The 21036-nt window shown below is 48.9% G+C and overlaps 1 protein-coding gene across 1 annotated transcript in view; it reads right to left on the bottom strand.

Annotated features, from left to right (window-relative positions):
- Window positions 1–21036, bottom strand: part of ush2a (Usher syndrome 2A (autosomal recessive, mild)) — a 1730413-nt gene that overhangs the window by 47559 nt on the left and 1661818 nt on the right. Inside the window, exons 68-69 of the mRNA XM_072506478.1 lie at window positions 857–1095; window positions 51–268 (exon numbers count right to left, since the gene is read on the bottom strand). Coding sequence (XP_072362579.1) covers window positions 51–268; window positions 857–1095 — 457 coding nt within the window. The remainder of the gene's footprint in view (window positions 1–50; window positions 269–856; window positions 1096–21036) is intronic.

Here is a 21036-nt window from a genome sequence, read left to right on the forward strand (position 1 = left end):
ATGTGTAACAGAACATTATTATTCCACTTGACCAGTCGAATTATACTTACTCTCTTTCGGGGTAGTAATGGTAATCCACTCGGAAGCTGTGCTGCCCACTGAGTTGTAGCTTATTATTTTAAGGTTATAACTTGTGTAAGGCTGGAGGTCTGTCAAGTTGAAGCTCTGGCCTGTTCCAGTGTATACAACTTTAATGTGTTCAGCAATACAAGACTGTGCTATTGGTTGCATTGGCTGAGGACAGGGAGTGAGCATCTGGAGCTCATAGCTAGAAACATAAAGGAGTTCAAGAAACTGAAATTAAATTCAGATACTTTAAGATATCGACAAAGTGAAATTACCCAAAATATTGCAGTGTAAGAAAATATATAAAGCAAGATAAAAATTTAAATTTGATCTTTCACAGTATTAGGAGATGAATATTTGATACTTATGACATTACTTTATCCACTATTTAAATGGATGCACTGATCCACTTAAACATGATAAAATCTCTTTTAAACATTGGATGGAGGATGCCAGGCTTAATCTTTTGTATCTGAATAAAATAAAAAGTATTTTATAGGCTGAAACTCTTAAAGTTTAAAATTACAGGCGATAGTTTTCTCTCTTTACACATCACCTTGAGGAAATTTGATGGGGGGGATCACAAGTAAGTTACAGAGATCACCTTTTTTTCTTCGTGTGTTACATCCAAGAAACAAAATTTAAAATAATTCATACTTTTCTCAAAATGCGGGATTAAATCATTCAGCCTTGTCACGAAAGAAATTCTAAACTACATTCAGATTATATTGGAAGCAGTCTACCGAGAACTGTTTCCTAAATATCTTCAAGCAGTTGGTGTAGTTCTTACCTTTGAATGATACCATTCGGTGACTGTGGAGGGTTCCATTGCAAATTAGCACTCATTGATTTTACATTCTCAGCCAGCAGAGGAGGCTGATTGGCAGGAGCTGATGAGTGAGTAACAAGCCTTGCCACAGGTCCTTTGCTACAGCACTTATAACAAGTGCATGCCTCTACACCAATGGAATAGTTAGAAAAGGGCTCCAGTCCATGAATAGTTTGCTGTGTTAATGTTCCTTCAGAGAGCTGTCAGCAAAACAAAAATAAATGATGCTTATATATTCGGATACTAAATCATCGTTTTCAAAATATATAATAGACTTAAGTAACAAGTTATCTATTTTTAATGATGCAAGTTGGTTGATTTTACTTAATATATCAAGTACACACAGGGGATGGGATTCTCCCAGCCCTGGGCCGGGCTGGAGAATCCCTGCGAATGGGCCACGCCCGATTCTCTGGCCGGATGGGCCGAGCGGCCATAAGAAAAGAGCCGAGTCCCGCCGAATATATATGCGCGTGTTGGTGCCGGCGCCACTGCGCATGTCCTCATTGGCGCCGGTGCAACTGCACATGCGTGGATCCCGCGGCGCACAGTTCGCGCTAGGATCTGCATCTGGAGCAGCGAGAACTGCTCCAAGCCATGCTGGCCCCCTGTAGGGGCCAGAATTATGAAAATCGCTTATTGTCACAAGTAGGCTTCAAATGAAGTTACTGTGAAAAGCCCTGAGTCGCCACATTCCGGCGCCTGTTCGGGGAGGCTGGTACGATTTAGTCGTGGGAGTGGCCCATTCACTCCGTCGTAAAACGCGACGGCGTTTACGACGGCGTGGACACTCTGCCGCAGGTTTGGAGAATACTGCCCACAATATCATCAGGGCGTCATTATATATTATTAAGTCTTTTCAAAATCATCCCATCCATAGAGACAAGCTGAGTTATGCCAGGGACTGTCTCTAAGCTGATTGTTATAATTAGGATGGTCTAATATTAAGCAATAAATCTGAGAAAAGATAAAGTGGTCTAGTTTTGCAGAATATGGTGTCCTGGCACACTTGTGCTCCAGACCAACATGAATTCCATCTTTTAAATACAGTTCAAGTTGTAAGGAATGGCAGCAGTTTGAGTTACATGAACAGAACATGGGGCGTGATTCTCCGAGCCTCCGCATCAAAATCCCGATCGGCGCGAGGGCGGAGAATGGGCGTCAAACCAGAGATCGGGTCCGACGCCACACCTGCGAGTCTCCGGTCCCCAGAGAATCGCCGCCAATCGCGCGCATGGTCGGGAGTCATTGAAAGAGGCCCCCGCGGCGATTCACCGAGTGCAGCTGTCAGAGTTCCCAACGGTTTGGTTCTCTCATGGCTCCACCCTTCGGGAACTCGGCGTAACAGCTGTGGACTCCATCCGTGGATGCCCTTGTGGGGGGCGGGGGGATCATTCATGGGGGGCCTTCAGGATGGCCAAGCTGCCGATCAGGGGCCACCGATCCGCGGGTGCGCGCAATCTGGGGTGTGGCCTAGGTTTTCGGTGTCGGTCCGCGGTGTGGGTCGGCCATGGATTTTGTTTTGTGTAAACAATTCTGTAGGTAAGCATTTGAACTCCCTTCTGGAGCAATGTCAGTGCACAATGAATAGAATTTTGATGGAATGCACATATGCATAAAATTATTTTTTTTCAGGGCCAGAGAGGTTCTTCAGCTGAAAGTCTCACATTAACATAGAATTTAACATAGAATTTACAGTGCAGAAGGAGGCCATTCAGCCCATCGAGTCTGCACCGGCTCTTGGAAAGAGCACCCTACCCAAGGTCAACACCTCCACCCTATCCCCATAACCCAGTAACCCCATCCAACACTAAGGGCAATTTTGGACACTAAGGGCAATTTATCATGGCCAATCCACCTAACCTGCACATCTTTGGACTGTGGGAGGAAACCGGAGCACCCGGAGGAAACCCACGCACACATGGGGAGGATGTGCAGACTCCGCACAGACAGTGACCCAAGCCGGAATCGAACCTGGAAACCCGTAAAGCAATTGTGCTATCCACAATGCTACCGTGCTGCCCACCTAGTGGTGAGATTAGTACACCTAACTGTAGAAGCCTTGCCTTTATCATCTATTCTTTGAGTGAAAATCGTGATTTCTGTGCAGATTCCTTCTGTGAAGACTTCAGAAGTTCAGCTTGTGGAGGAGCATGGCATGACTGAAAGTAAGTTCTGGAATTTTGCAAAATTCAGCAAAATCTTCTAATTAAACTGATAACAATGATGGATATGAAATAATGTTTACTACTGCTCTGTGGGCAAATGATAGAGAAGCACAGCATCTCTTTGATGGACAGATAGTTCAATAGTTGGGTGTTCAATTAGGCACTTCACAGAGGAAAATTGTGCACTGCTCCTGGGAAGAACTAGTGATTTGGTTCATCAACAATGAGGAAGACCTGGAAATAGATTCAGTAAAAGCATCACATTTAAAAGGAACTGACATGGGCGGCAAGGTGGCGCAGTGGTTAGCACTGCTGCCTTAGGCGCTGAGGACCCAGCCATGGGTCACTGTCTATGTGGAGTTTGCACATTCTCCCCTTGTCTGCATGGGTTCACCCCCACAACCCAAAGATGTTCAGGGTAGGTGGATTCGACAGGCTAAATTGCCACTTAATTGGAAGAAAAAGAATTGGGTACTTTAAATTTATATTTTACAAAATGGAAGGAACTGACAAGCAAACAATATTCAGTCATACCACATATCTCATGAATGGTGCAACGTTTGCTGTTGCAAGTGTTGCCTGTTCTACATAGTACATCATGGATGTTAATTATTATGCACACCAACATCTCTGGAGGGCACACTTTCTGAATCTAATTCAGAATGATTGCTGATTGATTCCCTGATTTTCCCTTTCTTTATCTCTCTTCTCTCTCTCGCTCTCTCTCAGTATTTTTCTAATATTAATTTGTTAATTCACTTGTGTTGTGACTCCGGGTCAAGTGGGTGCCACCCTGCCCAGTCCCGAACCACCTGGGGTCTCTAACGGCCTGAGTGACCGCCAGGTGCCATTAGGATTGGTCCACATTTGTGGAAACCAGTACTAAACGGGTGCCCTGGCGAGGCCTCCCAGGTGCGGCTCATTTAAATATGTAGATCTGGATCATGCCCAGTGAGGGCAAAATCTAGATTGCGACATCTGGTGAGATTTAGTTAAATCTCGCGAGGCAATTCGAGCGTCTCAACTCTCACGAGATTCAGCGGCCTTCTCCCGACACCAAGTCAGGCACGATGAGGCCACTGAATCTCATCGTGCCCAGTGAGGGCAAAATCTAAATTGCGACATCTGGTGAGATTTAGTTAAATCTCGCGAGGCAATTCGAGCGTCTCAACTCTCACGAGATTCAGCGGCCTTCTCCCGACACCAAGTCAGGCACGATGAGGCCACTGAATCTCACCTTTCATGTTTTAAGACCTTTATTGTAACAAACACACTAAAAGCAACACCAACTAAAACATTACTTAGTAGGTAACTGATACACGAAACTCCAGAGAATTAATGCCCCTTAACTTCCTGAATAATTAAAAACTCCGTGCCACATTTATAAGCTGACTGCACTCTCTGTAGAATTGTAATATTTACAGGAATCAGTCCAAAGTTACTGCCAGCTTCTAGCAGGCTTGCTTCTCTCTGGTTCATTGAGTTACAATGTCCAGTCCCTGTCGAAAGACATTTCCTGCAGTCTTTTGAAAATCCCCAAATCTACTTTCAGCAGCAATGCCCACTCTAGTGACGCCATGAAATTTCCATTGGTTCTGTCTCTTTGACCAGAAAATAAGCTTTCATCAGTATTCTGCCTGGTAATTAACCGAGAACAGCCTTTTCCACTGCTGTTCAGGACAACGGCTCTATTCCTGTTTCTCCCTCTCTATTTATGGTCTCTGAATCAGACCCTGAAAGTTTCTGGTGTGCAATGGCAAAACCAGGTGCTCTTTGTGCTTAGGTGTGGAAACTGGCACTTCTGTTTCAATAGGAATTGGACCTTGATCCCTGGTCTCCATTGTAAAGAGGTCACATTGGTCTATCATCAGGCAGAGCTGGTAGTAGATTTCCTGACCCTTTCCATTTTGCTTTAAATTAAAAGAGACAGTATAAAAAATAACCATTTTAACAAACCTCTCATTTGTAACAAGTTGGAAATGTTAATCATTAAGTAAAGAAAAAGAGAAACAAATTACAATACAGTGCAAAAATGTTTAACTAAAATAAATAAAACAAGAAATACTGCATAAACAGTGGTGGTACTGTCACTGGACCAGTAATCCAGAGGCCCAGGGTAATACTGTCTCATCATGGCAGCTGCCAAAATTTAAATTCAATTGATTGATTGATATTTATTGTCACATGTACTGAAGTACAGTGAAAAGTATTTTTCTGCAGCCAAGGGAGCTGACACAGTACGTACAGAGTAGACAAAAGAATAATCGACAGAGTATATTGACAAATGGTACATCAACAAATAGTGATTGGTTACAGTGCAGAACAAGGGCCAAACAAGAGCAGCATAGGGCGTTGTGTTCTTACAGGAAACAGATCAGTCCGAGGGAGAGTCGTTGAGGAGTCTCATAGCTGTGGGGAAGAAGCTGTTTCTATTTCTGGATATGCGGGTCTTCAGACTTCTGCATCTTCTGCTGATGGAAGGGTCTGGAAGAGGGCAAAGTCTAGGTGTGAGGGGTCTCTGACAATGCTGTCAGCCTTCCTGAGGCAGCCGGAGGTGTAGACAGAATCAATGGGAGGATGGCAAGCTTGTGTGATGCGTTGGGCTGAGTTCACCGCACTCTGTAGTTTCTCGCGATCTTGGGCTGAGCAGTTGCCATACCAGGCTGTGATGCAGCCGGATAGGATGCTCTTTATGGCACATCTGTAGAAATTTGTGAGAGTCGATGCAGACATGCCAAATTTCTTTAGTTCTGTAAGTAGAGACGTTGTTGGGCTTTCTTGACTGTTGCATCAACGTGAGTGGGCCAGGACAGAAGGTTGGTGATGGTCACCCCCAGGAACTTAAAGCTATCGACCATCTCCACTTCGGTGCCATTGATGTAGACAGGGGTGTGTGTCGTACTACGCTTCCTGAAGTCGATGATCAGTTCTTGGGTCTTTCCAACATTTAGTGAGAGGTTGTTTTCGGTACACCATGCAACAAGTGATCTATCTCCCTTCTGTAGTCTGATTCATCGTTGTTTGAGATACGACCCACCATAGTCGTGTCATCTGCAAACTTATAGATTGAATTGGAGATGAACCTTGCCGCACGGGCGTGTGTGTATAGGGAGTACAGTAGAGGGCTGAGCACACATCCTTGCAGGGCCCCCAGGTGATGTGTTCGGCAGGTAGGTTCAATGTCGATTGCACTCTATGCAGGGAAGCTAGAAACAGACTTCTAACACTGGAGAAGATCCAACACTGTTTTATGCAATGATAGAACTGATATACATATTCAGCTGTGGGTCGACACTATACTGAACTGACTGGAGACCTTTTAGTAGCCTGTCCAGACATGCTAGCTACCGCATGGTGTTTGCTAGCTCGTGGACTCTGACTGTCTCAGTGTCTGGGTCCCGAGAGAGCAGGAAACCTAGTGCCCTCTGGCTTTATAGTGGTAGTGTCCTGTCTGGTGATTGGCTGCACTGTGTTGTGTGCTTACTGGTCACCCAGTGTGTCAATCACTGCCTGTCTGCATCTCATTATATACATGAGTGGATATTATGACATCCCCCCTTTTTTTTAGATAAATAAATACTAAGGTGTGCGTGCATATATGCCTGACTATATACAAAAGGTGTCTAAATGAAGGTATATACATAGGAAGGTGTCGATAGTGCAGATACATGGCAAACAAAACAATATTTACAGAGGTTAAATCGATGAAGTCACGAAATGTACAAATGTTCAGTCTACAGATTCAGTCTTTGTGGTGGGCGACGAATTCTTGTTGATCACCGCAGAGGTGGATCAGGAGCCGCCTGCACGTGGAAAGGCCGGATCGCTGCCATGGCGGTGGTCGCATGGGCCGGCAGGATTGCTGGTAGATCGGTGGACTTGTGGCAGGGTACGTCCAGAGGAAGCATCGTGGGCGGCGGGGCACTTCGGTCAGGTAGCGGGCGTGGAACTCTTCGCAGTGCCCGTCTATTGCGCCGTAGCAGGGAACCATCAGCCATGCGGACAAGGAACGATCTTGGGGCCACTTGTTTGATCACAACAGCTGTGGCTGACCAGCCGCCCTCAGGCAACTGGATACAAATATGATAAGTTGGGACCAGCTCGGGTAGATCCATGGCATGAGCATCGTATGTGGCCTTCTATTGGGCCCGTGACTGCTGCATTTTCTGTAAGACCGTGAGGTGGTCAAGGTCTGGAACATGGACGGCTGGAACTGTGGTCCTCAGAGTGCGATTCATGAGCATCTGCGCTGGAGACAACCCAGTGGACAGTGGGGTTGCCCTGTATGCCAGCATCGCCAGGTTGAAATTGAAGCCTGAGTCTGCAGCTTTGCACAACAACCGCTTTACAATATGAACCACTTTCTTGGCCTTCCCGTTTGACTGTGGGTAGTGGGGACTGGAGGTTACGTGACGGAAGTTGTAGGACTGTGCAAAATCAGACCATTCCTGTCTGTAAAAGCATGGACCATTGTCACTCATTACCGTGAGCGGAATCCCATGCCTGGCGAACATTTCTTTGCAGGCTTTGATTACCGCCTTCGACGTGAGGTCGGACAGTTTCACCACTTCTGGGTAACTGGAGAAGTAGTCGACCAGGATTACGTAGACCTTGGCATGGAAAAGGTCTACACTTACTTTGGACCACGGAGAGGTCACGATCTCGTGCTGTTGCAGCATTTCCTTGGATTGAGCTGGTTGAAACTTCTGACAGGTAGGGCAGTTGTGGACTGTGTCAGCAATGTCCAGGCTGATGCCCGGCCAATAGGCCGCCTCCCAAGCTCTGCGTCGGCATTTCTCAACCCCAAGGTGACCGTCATGGAGTTGGCCCAGCACCATAGCCCGCATGCTCTGAGGAATTACGATCCTGTCGAGTTTCAGAAGGATTCCCTCCACCACCGTCAGGTCATCTTTACATTATAGAACTGGGGACATTGTCCCTTCTGCCAGCCATTGGTAAGGCGCTGCATCACACGCTGCAGCAGAGGATCCTTGGCCATCTCCTCACGAATTTGGATCACCCGTTTGTCAGAGGCCGGAAGGTTGGTGGCACACAACTGCACTTGCGCTTCTATGTGGCAGATGAAGTCACTTTGTTCACACGGTGTGGTAATGGACCTTGATAGGGCATCTGCAACGATCAGCTCTTTGCCTGGCGTGTAGACAAGTTCGAAGTCGTAGCGGTGTAGCTTAAGAAGAATTCGCTGTAACCGAGGTGTCATGTCATTTAAATACTTTTGGATTATATGGACTAGAGGCTTGTGGTCCGTTTCTACCGTGAATTTTGGCAGGCCGTAAACGTCGTCGTGAAACTTGACTCGCCCTGTCAGGAGGCCCAGACACTCCTCAATCTGAGCGTATCGTTGCTCAGTGGGCGTCATGGCCCTGGAGGCATACGCCACTGTAGCCCAGGACGAGGAGTCATCTCGCTGAAGGAGCACCGTCCCAATGCCGTCCTGGCTTGTATCAGTCGATATCTTGGTTTCCTTGGTTGGGTCGAAGAATGCTAGAACTGGGGCTGTGGTGAGCTTTGCTTTCAGCTCATGCCATTCCTCTTCATGCGTGGTCAGCCACTGAAATTCCGTTGACTTCTTGACGAGATGGCGGAGGGCCATGGTGTGGGATGCCATATTGGGAATGAATTTCCCAAGGAAGTTGACCATCCTGAGGAAGCGGAGGACCGCCTTCTTGTCCTCCGGGGTCTTCATGGCGTTGATTGCCGAGACCTTGTCGGCATCTGGCCGCACGCCCTGCTGCGAGATGTGATCACCCAGGAACTTAATATCCGATTGACCAAATGAGCACTTGGCCCTGTTGAGCTGGAGACCATGTTGATGAATTCTCTGGTATACCTTCTTGAGGCAAGCGATGTGTTCCTGGGGCATTGTGGACCAGATAATTACGTCGTCAACGTATACTCGCACCCCCTCAATGCCCTCCATCATCTGCTCCATGATGCGGTGAAATACTTCGGAGGCAGATATGATCCCAAAAGGCACCCAGTTATAGCAGTAGCGACCGAACGGGGTGTTGAACGTGCACAGCTTGCGACTGGATGCGTCCAGCTGTATTTGCCAAAAACCCTTGGAGGCGTCCAGCTGAGTAAAGAATTTGGCATGAGCCATCTCACTGGTCAACTCTTCACGTTTTGGTATAGGGTAATGCTCCCGCATGATGTTTTGGTTTAGATCCTGTAGCACCTTCAATATGACGCAAGGCAGGTTGAGGTAACGTCAATTGAAGGCTTTATTAAGCAGAACTTTATCCCCAGCAGCGTGGTTACAGAATACAACTGCTGAGGGAAATGGAGGGAAAAACTGGGTTCTTATACCAGCATTTCTGGGTGGAGTCCAGTAGTTGGCAGATCCTATCAGGACCTGGCATCCCTCCACCAATAGCCTGTCGACACATGGTGTACCGTATTACCCCTAATACATACCACCACATTCACCCCTTGTTGAAAATAAACCCGGCGGGATGGTGGTTCGCATGGTGGTAAGGGTTTACAGAGTCGGTACTGTGCCGTAACTTTGAACAAAACACAAAATTATCGCTTCAACTGGGCCAACGGGCCAAACAGGGTTGGCATGATGCCATAACTATAACAAGACACAATAACTGAAAACTGGGCCAACGGGCCAAACAGGGTCGGCATGATGCCATAACTATAACAAGACACAATAACTGAAAACGTTGAGAGTTAAAGTGATTCGATGAGCCGGATGGGCGCCCTGGCCGTCCTTTCCGATCGTCTCGGGCATGTTGGTGATGGCGCTGGCTCGAGTCCCGTCGACTCTGGGAGCGTAGCGCTGTCCCCTGTGTCCTTACTCCTGGGCGGGTCTGGGAGGAGAACCGAACCCCCCGGGAAGGGGGTGGCTGCGGGATGAACCGGCGGGAGTGAGGAGGTGGTGATTGGCATTGGGGGTGTGTGGGTAGCTCCGGCGGGCGCCAGATCTCGCAGGGAGACCGTGTCCTGTCGCCCATCGGGGTCCTCTACATAGGCGTATTGCGGGTTGGCGTGAAGGAGATGCACCCGTTCCACCAACGGATCTGACTTGTGCGCCCGCACATGTTTCCGGAGCAGAATGGGTCCCGGAGCTGCTAGCCAGGTCGGAAGTGGCGTTCCAGAGGAGGACTTCCTAGGAAAGAGGAGGAGGTGCTCGTGAGGCGTTTGATTCGTGGTGGTGCCCAGCAGGGACCGGATAGAGTGAAGGGCATCCAGGAGGACTTCCTGCCAGCGGGAAATTGGGAGGCTCCTAGACCGGAGGGCCAGCAGGACGGCCTTCCAGACCGTTCCATTCTCCCTTTCTACCTGCCCGTTCCCCCGGGGGTTGTAACTGGTTGTCCTGCTCGAGGCTATGCCCCTGCTGAGCAGGAATTGACGCAGTTCATCACTCATAAAGGAGGACCCCCTGTCGCTATGGATATAGTCGGGGAAACCGAACAGTGTAAAAATGGTACCGAGGGCTTTAATGACCGTGGACGCGGTCATGTCGGGGCAGGGGATGGCGAAAGGGAAACGGGAGTATTCGTCAACGACGTTCAGGAAGTACGCGTTGCGATCGGTGGAGGGGAGGGGGCCTTTGAAATCCAAACTAAGGCGTTCAAAGGGTCGAGAGGCCTTAACCAGGTGCACTCTATCTGGCCTGAAAAAGTGCGGTTTGCACTCAGCGCAGATCTGGCAGTTTCTGGTGACTGTTCGGACGTCCTCGACGGAGTAAGGGAGGTTGCGGGCCTTAAGGAAGTGGTAGAAACGAGTGACCCCCGGGTGGCAGAGGCCCTCGTGGAGGGCTTGTAGACGGTCCACTTGTACATTGGCACGTGTGCCACGGGATAGGGCATCGGATGGCTCGTTCAGCTTTCCGGGACGATACAAGATCTCATAATTGAAGGTGGAGAGTTCGATCCTCCACCGCAAGATCTTGTCGTTCTTGATCTTGCCCCGCTGTGCATTATCGAACATGAAGGCAACCGACCATTGGTCAGTGAGGAGAGTGAATCTCCTACCGGCCAGGTAATGCCTCCAGTGTCGCACAGCTTCCACTATTGCTTGTGCCTCCTTTTCCACTGAGGAGTGGCGGATTTCTGAAGCGTGGAGGGTTCGGGAGAAGAAGGCCATGCGGCTAAAGGCCTGGCATGCCTCTGTCGTCAGGGGAAAAGTAGTGGACTGGATTAGTGCACGGGCCTTGTCTGCGTACTGGGGGACCCACTGGGCGTAATAAGTAAAGAAGCCCAGGCAACGTTTCAGGGCTTTGGCACAGTGGGGGAGAGGGAACTCCATGAGGGGGCGCATGCGTTCAGGGTCGGGGCCTATCACTCCATTACGCACTATGTAGCCCAGGATGGCTAGACGATCGGTGCGGAACACGCATTTTTGTTTGTTGTAAGTGAGGTTCAGGGCGTGAGCGGTCTGGAGGAATCTTTGGAGGTTGGCGTCGTGGTCCTGCTGGTCATGGCCGCAGATGGTGACGTTGTCGAGACACGGGAACGTGGCCCGTAAACCGTGCAGGTCAACCATTCAGTCCATGTCTCGTTGGAAGACCGAGACTCCGTTCGTGACGCTGAATGGAACCCTTAAAAAGTAGTATAACCGCCCGTCTGCTTCGAAGGCAGTATAGTTGCGGTCACCGGGACGGATGGGGAGCTGGTGGTAGGCGAACTTGAGGTCCACGGTGGAAAAGACCTTGTACTGTGCAATCCGATTGACCATGTCGGATATGCGGGGGAGAGGGTACGCATCTAGCTGAGTGTACCTGTTGATGGTCTGACTATAGTCGATGACCATCCTCTGTTTCTCCCCGGTCTTAACAACTACCACCTGGGCTCTCCAGGGACTGTTGCTAGCCTGGATGATGCCTTCCTTCAGCAGCCTCTGGACTTCGGACCGGATAAATGTTCGCTCCTGGGTGCTGTACCGTCTGCTCCTTGTGGCGACGGGTTTGCAATCCGGTGTGAGGTTTGCAAACAAGGAAGGCGGTTCAACCTTGAGGGTCGCGAGGCCGCAGACAGTCAGTGGGGGTATAGGGCCGCCAAATTTAAATGTTAAACTCTGGAGGTTGCATTGGAAGTCCAACCCTAGGAGTGTGGGCGCACAGAGATGGGGGAGGACATACAGCCGGTAATTTCGGAACTCCCTCCCCTGCACCGTTAGGTTAGCGATGCAGAACCCCGTGATCTGAACGGAGTGGGATCTCGCCGCCAGGAAAATTTTCTGGGTGCTTGGCCGCATTACGAGGGAACAGCGCCTTACCGTGTCCGGATGAATGAAGCTCCCCGTGCTCCCAGAGTCGATAAGAAACGGCGTCTCGTAGCCATTCACTAGGACTGTCGTGGTTGCAGTCTGGAGCGTCCGGGGTCGCGACTGGTCGAGGGTCGTCGAAGCCAGACGTGGTTTTTGAAGTTGAGCATCGTAATCAGGCAGTATGTGGCCGCCTGTGTCGGAGTCCTTCAGCCAAGATGGCGGCGTCCACGGATCGAGCGCGGTCGGGGGTGGACAAAATGGCGGCGCCCATCTCTCCCTCGTGGCGTCCGGGGTCCAACATGGCGGCATCCGTTGGTCACACGTGGATCGCTGGGGGGGGCTGGGTCTGTGGTCCTGTTTCTTCCCCGGAGATAGCGGCGTCCCCGCGGGACTTGCACACCGTCGCGTAGTGGCCTTTCTTCCCGCAGCTTTTGCAGGTAGCCGTGCGGGCCGGGCATCGCTGCCGAGGGTGTTTCGGCTGGCCGCAAAAATAGCAGCGGGGCCCCCCCGGTTGGTCTGGTGTTTTGGCCGCGCAGGTTTGCGGGGGTGGGAGGGGTGTCGGAGAGTCGACCGCAGCAGGGGTCCACGGAGCCCAAGGGGCTGTAGTGCGGTCGGGGGCATAGGCGCGGGAGTTACGCGAGGCAACATCGAGGGATGCCGCCAGGGCCCGAGCTTCTGTAAGTCCCAGAGATTCTTTCTCCAGAAGCCTCTGGCGGATCTGGGAAGAGGCCAAACCTGCCACATACGCATCGCGGACCAGGAGCTCTGTGTGTTCACTCGCTGTTACCGCCGGGCAGTTGCAGTTTCGACCCAGGATCTGCAGGGCGTTATAGAACTCGTCCAGCGATTTCCCCCGGAAATTGCTGTCGTGTGGCGAGCAAAATCCTGGTTGGCGGGCCGGATGTAGATATCCTTGAGCGCGGCGATGGCACCGGTGAAACCGTCCTCGTCCTCGATAAGGGAGTAGACGTCAGGACTCACCCTGGAATAGAGGACCTGCATCCTTTGTTCGTCAGTCGGTGTGCCGGGGGCCGTTCGGAGGTAGCCCTCAAAGCATGCCATAGAGTGTTTGAAGATAGAGGCCGAGTTAGCTGCTTGGGGTGCGATGCGCAGGCACTCCGGGGTGATTCGGAGCTCCATGTTCCCACGTCGTTTTCTTCAATTTAAATTCTGCTTAATAAATTGTAGCACCGTCAATATGACGCGAGGCAGGTTGAGGTGACGTCAACTGACGCTTTATTAAGCAGAACTTTATCCCCAGCAGCGTGGTTACAGAATACAACTGCTGAGGGAAATGGAGGGAAAAACTGGGTTCTTATACCAGCATTTCTGGGTGGAGTCCAGTAGGTGGCAGATCCTATCAGGACCTGGCATTCCTCCACCAATAGCCTGTCGACATGTGGTGTACCGTATTACCCCTAATACATACCACCACAGATCCTTAGGGTCAATGCAAATGCGAAGCTCCCCTGACGGCTTCTTTACGCAGACCATGGAGCTGACCCAGTCTGTTGGCTCTGTGACCTTCGATATGATGCTCTCGTCTTGGAGATCCTGTATTGCTTCTTCAGACGATCCTTGAGGGGTGCCGGCACCCGGCGTGGTGCATGAATTACAGGGGTGGCGTTCGGCTTGAGCAGGATTTTATATCGGTATGGGAGCGTGCCCATCCCATCGAATACGCTGTGGTACTGCGTGATAATGTCATCTATGTCGGCTTGCAAGTTTCCATCAGGCGAGGCCGTCGCCGGTGATGATGACTTGGTGTGGCCTCGCTGAACCAGGTTCAGGAGCTTGCAGGCTCGAGCACCGAGCAGGGACGCTCTGTCAGGCCCGATGATTTCAAACCGCAGTGTTGCCTTGATCGCCTTGTTGGATACCCCTAGTTGACAGGAGCCACTGGCAGCTATGGCATTGCCATTGTAGTCAAGGAGCTGGCAGGCCGGTGGAAGAATGCTTGGTCTTGCGCGGATGGTATCGAGGTCGGATTTTGAGATGAGGTTCGATGATGCGCCGGTGTCCAGTTTAAATCGGATGCGAGCCTTGTTAACTGTGAGGACAGCACACCACTCGTCGTCGAAATCCACACTGAGGATCGAGAGGTGTTTCGCCGTTGTGGTGGAAGGCAGCGCATGTGTAGTTATGATGCCCACCCGGTATGGGGACTTGAGGCGCTCAGCATCAGGGTGTGTTGGGCTGTCGGGATCGGAATCTGGCATGCCTTGTTGTATTGAGCGGACACTTCTGCGCCGCAGCTGGGATCGCTGGCTGCTGAGCGGTGGAGCAGATCTGCAAAGGGCTGCGTAGTGGCCAAGCTTCCCACACTGTAGACACCGGCGTCCTTTTGCTGAACATTGCCGCTTTAAATGGGCGGAGCCACAATTCGGACATGTCATGACGCCGACGTCAGTGCGTTCCGTGTGCCATTGCGCATGCGCAATGCGGTCGGTCAACGTCCGCACCTGCGCAGTCAGGTTGTCGAGCTCATCGTCCAGTCGGTCGTGGCGCGCATGCGCAGGGACCCGGGAAAAGCACACGAAACAGCCACTCTCCTCGATGCTCAGGCACTGCATTTGTGCAATGGCCTACACCCGTTCCGCCTCGTGGGAGGCCAGCTTTGCAGTTTCTGCCGCCCTGATGTGGGAGTAACGATTCGTAGCATGCTCATGGACGATGCACGTCTCGATAGCGACAGAGAGGGTCAACTGTTTGCCTTTCAGGAGCTGCTGCCGAAGGGAGTTGGAGTGGAGCCCGAAAACGATCTGATCCCGGATCATAGAATCAGCCATCGAGTCATAGTTACATGACTGCGCTAGGATGCGGAGATGGGTCACGAAGAACTGAAAAGGTTCATTCTTTCCCTGAAGCCTCTGCTGGAAAACGTACCGTTCAAAGCTCTCATTCACCTCAATGGCGCAGTGGCTGTCAAACTACAGCAGGACTGTTTTGAATTTAGTTTTGTCTTCGCCGTCAGCGAACGTAAGGGATTTGTAGATATGGATGGCGTGGTCCCCTGCGGTGGAGAGAAATAGCGCGATCTTCCTGGCATCCGATGCTGCTTCGATGTCGGAGGCCTCGATGTACAAGAGGAACTTTTGCTTGAAGATTTTCCAATTGGCGCCGAGGTTGCCGGAGATGCGGAGCTGCGGAGGAGGCTGAATGTTTTCCATTTCACCGGATGGCTGCTTGCTGGTCAATGCTGATTCACTCGAGGTAGGTTCGTCAAGATCAGTATCACTCCGGTACCATGATGTGTTAGGCAGGTAGGTTCGATGTGGACTGCACTCGATGCAGGGAAGCTAGAAACAGACATCTAACACTGGAGAAGATCCAACACTGTTTTGTTCAATAATAGAACTGATATACATATTCAGCTGTGGGTCGACACTATACTGAACTGACTGGAGACCTTTTAGTAGCCTGACCAGACTTGCTAGCTACCGCATGGTGTTTGCACTTGCTAGCTCGTGGACTCTGATTGACTCAGTGGCTGGGTCCCGAGAGAGCAGGAAACCTAGTGCCCTCTGGCATTATAGTGGTAGTGTCCTGTCTGGTGATTGGCTGCACTGTGTTGTGTGCTTATTGGTCATCCTGTGTGTCAATCACTGCCTGTCTGCATCTTATTATATACGAGTGGCTATTATGACACGGTGTTGAGGACTATTGTGGAGGAGGTGATGTTGCCGATCCTGACAGATGGCAGTCTGTTGGTGAGGAAGTCAAGGATCCAGCTGCAAAGTGAGGGGTCAAGTCCAAGGTTGCAGAGTTTGGTTATTAGTCTTGCCGGGATGATGGCGTAGAAGGTAAGCTGTAGTCTTATGAACAGCAATCTGACGTAGGTGTCCTTGTTGTTGAGATGTTCAAGCGTTGATTGTAGGGCCAGAGAGATAGCATCTGCTGTGGATCGGTTGTTGTGGTAGGCGAACTACAATGGATCAAGACCATCTGGGAGGCTGGCATTGATCCGTCTCATGACTAGCCGCTCGAAGCATTTCATGGTGACAGACGTCAGGGCCACCGGTCGGTAGTCATTGAGGCACGCTACCTTGTTCTTCTTTGGTACTGGTACGATGGTGGTCTTCTTGAAACAGGTGGGGACCTCGGAGCGGAGAATTGAATGTTGAAGATATCTGTGAATACACTCAGCAGAATACCCACGCGCAGGCTCTGAGTGCTCGCCGAGGGGCTCCTTCGGGGCCCGTTACTTTCCGTGGGTTTACTTTCAAGAAGGCAGCTCTTACCTCCAAGGCTGTAATAGTGTAATAATAAATTCAGTAACAATTTTGAATTAAAAGTCTAATGATGACCATTGTCGATTGTCATACAAGCCCATCTGGTTCACTAATGTCCGTGGGGAAGGAAATCTTGCAGCACCGTGGTTAGCAATGTTGCTTCCCAGCTTGGGTCACTGTCTGTGCAAAGTCTGCACGTTCTCTCTGTATCTGTGTGGGTTTCCTTCGGGTGCTCCGGTTTACTTCCACAAGTCCCAAAAAAGATTTGTTGTTCGGTGAATTGGACATTCTAAATTAACCCTCCACGTACTCGAACAGGCACCGGAATTTGGCAACTAGGGACTATTCACAGTAAATTCATTGCAGTGTTAATGTAAGCCTACTTGTGACAGTAAAGATTATTATTAAGGGAACTAGGAAATGTCTTCTCCGGCCTATGCACCAACAGTAGACTTCTTTTAATGACACAATCACATGACATTCCATGCACAGCCTATAACATCAGAAAACTGGGCTGAGAGGCACAGCTCAGTTTACAATTTTCTGGCCCTTTAATGAGGCCTGCACCATTGAGAAACATGAGCCTTCTGCTCTATGAAGGACTGAATGGTTCGTTTCTGTGCTGTAACATTCTAACTACAGCCTCACCAAACAGCATCAGTGAAATGTTGTTTAAAATATGCCATCCCTGGAAAACTAGATGTGGATTTGATTTACAGCAGAGATATTGCATGTCACTAATTAACAGACCAGCACACATTTTCAAAATGCAGGCAGACATCTTTTGCCAGTTAATTCACATCTGGAATTGAACAGCTGAAGCAGTTGGCTATTGCCTTCTGATGTCAAATGCTTTCACTATTTATTGCTTTTTATCCTGATAATACCGATTGAATACAGTTCTTTGTGCACTGACAGATGGCTTAGCCAAAATAAAATAAAACATATTGCAACTGTAATTTCCTTGCAGAATCATCACACTATTTACCACGGGCTCAAAAATGACATCTTATGTGCAGTAATGGCCTCAGACTTCAACTGGTGACATTAGAGTATAACGATTGCTACTGCAGTAACCTTGAGGGAAGTATCACTGCATCACAACAAACCATAAATTGTCTTTTAATGAATAAGAAGTATGTCATGTTGGTGAGCAGTGCATGGAAACAGATTGTTTGTGTGTCCTGACCAGGGAAACTATTGGTTATGGGCACTGACTGAAACTCATGGCGACACAATTTATTAACTGACACGTGCTTAATAATGAAATGTAAGATGGCTCAGGTCACTGCTTGGTATGAACAGCATGAAAAGCACCTCTGTCAAGGAAGGAACACAACACTCACGCATTTCATAAAATAAAACATTGGGATTAATAGCTGTTTGGGCAACGCATTAATAAAAATAATTTTTCAAAGCTGGTGGAAAACACCAAAGGGCCAAATATCCCCTCACAACATACAGGCTTCACCCACTCGTAAACATCGCTGTTATTACCCCTAATGCAGGCAGACGTTTTGTCTCAGAGCTTTGATATCATTGAGCAATACTGTCTCAATGGTCTTTGACACTGGCATTGTGCTTTTCCCAGCAAATGGCAAATTGGTTTCTACTGTAATGTTACATAAGGTCATTTGGACTGATATTGTCATTGAATTCGCCCATTCGGCGCAGGATGGAGAAAATATAACATTAACACTATTGCCTTTACAATTGCCTGGCTTCTGATCAGATTTCAGGCCTACATGGGAGTCCAACAAAGAACAAAGAAAATTACAGGCCCTTCGGCCCTCCAAGCCTGCACCGACCACACTGTCCGTCTGAACTAAAATCCCCAACCCTTCCGGAGAGCATATCCCTCTATTTCCATTCTATTCATGTATTTGTCAAGACGCCCCTTGAAAGTCACTATCGTAACTGCTCCCACTACCTCCCCTGGCAGCGAGTTCCAAGCTCCCACCACCCTCTGTGCAAAAAACTTCCCTCGTACATGCATCCTTTAGTCCATCCATTCATCCATCTATCCATCTAAAACTTCTGTTTTTAGCACTGATTCCAATTTAGTATCATGCATTCACTATTGTGCTATGACTGGCAATGTTATCCACAAACATGTGCTGGCTTCCCTATGTACACTTTCAACATGCAGCTCTCCCTCTACATCACCTGGCACAAATCCTCCACTGCTTGCCCAACATTTAGTTTTGGGTTAAATGAAAATTCCTTCAGTTATTCCCAAATGGGCTACATCCTAGAGTTCTAAAGGAGATAGCTGAAGAAATAGTGGAGGCGTTAGTTATGATCTTTCAAAAGTCACTGGAGTCAGGGAAAGTCCCAGAGGATTGGAAAATCGCTGTTGTAACCCCGCTGTTCAAGAAGGGAACAAGGAAAAAGATGGAAAATTATAGACCAATTAGCCTAACCTCGGTTGTTGGCAAGATTCTAGAATCCATTGTTAAGGATGAGATTTCTAAATTCCTGGAAGTGCAGGGTCGGATTAGGACAAGTCAGCGTGGATTTAGTAAGGGGATCGTGCCTGACAAACCTGTTAGAGTTCTTTGAAGAGATAACAAATAGGTTAGACCAAGGGGAGCCAATGGATGTTATCTATCTTGACTTCCAAAAAGCCTTTGATAAGGTGCCTCACGGGAGACTGCTGAGTAAAATAAGGGCCCATGGTATTCGAGGCAAGGTACTAACATGGATTGACGATTGGCTGTCAGGCAGAAGGCAGAGAGTTGGGATAAAAGGTTCTTTTTCGGAATGGCAACCGGTGATGAGTGGTGTCCCGCAGGGTTCAGTGTTTTAGGCCACAGCTGTTCTCTTTATATATTAACGATCTAGATGACGGGACTGGGGGCATTCTGGCTAAGTTTGCCGATGATACAAAGATAGGTGGAGGGGCAGGTAGTATGGAGAAGGTGGGGAGGCTGCAGAAAGATTTAGACAGTTTAGGAGAGTGGTCCAAGAAATGGCTGATGAAATTCAACGTGGGCAAGTGCGAGGTCTTGCACTTTCGAAAAAAGAATAGAGGCATGGACTATTTTCTAAACGGTGACAAAATTCATAATGCTGAAGTGCAAAGGGACTTGGGAGTCCTTGTCCAGGATTCTCTAAAGGTAAACTTGCAGGTTGAGTCCGTAATTAAGAAAGCAAATGCAATGTTGTCATTTATCTCAAGAGGCTTTAAATATAAAAGCAGGGATGTACTTCTGAAGCTTTATAAAGCATTAGTTAGGCCCCATTTAGAATACTGTGAGCAATTTTGGGCCCCACACCTCAGGAAGGACATACTGGCACTGGAGCGGGTCGAGCGGAGATTCACACGGATGATCCCAGGAATGGTAGGCCTAACATACGATGAACATCTGAGGATCCTGGGACTATATTCATTGGAGTTTAGGAGGTTGAGGGGAGATCTAATAGAAACTTACAAGATAATGAATGGCTTAGATAGGGTGGACGTAGGGAAGTTGTTTTCATTAGCAGGGGAGACTAGGACCCGGGGGCACAGCCTTAGAATAAAAGGGAGTCACTTTAGAACAGAGATGAGGAGAAATTTCTTCAGCCAGAGAGTGGTGGGTCTGTGGAATTCATTGCCACAGAGGGCAGTGGAGGCCGGGACGTTGAGTGTCTTTAAGACAGAAGTTGATAAATTCTTGATTTCTCGAGGAAATAAGGGCTATAGAGAGAGAGCGGGTAAATGGAGTTGAAATCAGCCATGATTGAATGGTGGAGTGGACTCGATGGACCAAATGGCCTTACTTCCGCTCCTATGTCTTATGGTCTTATGGTGTTATGAACATTAGGATGACCAAAGCAGTTGAGCCTGATATTCACAGGAAGTGTGTATCTGCGGGCATGAACGTCTTCATTGAATGAGCAGGTGCAAATGGAACTGAACACTGCACAATCATTAGTGAAAATCCTCAGTTGTACCTTATGATGGAGGGAAGGTCAATGATGAAGCATCTGAAGATGGTTGGGTAGGACACTATCCTGAGGAACTCCTGTTGTGCTGAGACTGAGGTGATTGGCCTTCAGAAACCAAAACCAGCTTTCTTTGTGCTAAGTTAGTCTCAAGCCAGTGGAGAGATTTCCCTGGATTCCCTTTGACTTCTGTTTTACTAGGGCTCCTCAATTCTATACTTGTTCAAATGCTTCCTTAATAATGAAGACAGTAACTCTTACCTCACTACAGAGTTCAGCTCGAATGTCCATGTTAGGGCCAAGTCTATAATGAGATCTGGAGCCAAGTGATCCTGGTAGAACACAATCTGAGCATCGGTGAGCAGAATATTGCTGTGTAAATGTCGCGTGATAGCACTGTTGATGACACTTTCCATTAGATGATTGAGAGTAAACCCATGGGGTCGTAATAGGTCAAATTGGATTTGTGCCATTTTTGTACGCAGGACACAACTGGGCAACGCTCCACTTTGTCAGGCAAATGTCAGTGTTGTCCCTGTACTGGAACAGCTTGGCTAAAGGTGTGGGTATC

The sequence above is a fragment of the Scyliorhinus torazame genome, chromosome 1 (genome assembly GCF_047496885.1).
Source record: "Scyliorhinus torazame isolate Kashiwa2021f chromosome 1, sScyTor2.1, whole genome shotgun sequence".
NCBI classification, from domain to species: domain Eukaryota; kingdom Metazoa; phylum Chordata; class Chondrichthyes; order Carcharhiniformes; family Scyliorhinidae; genus Scyliorhinus; species Scyliorhinus torazame.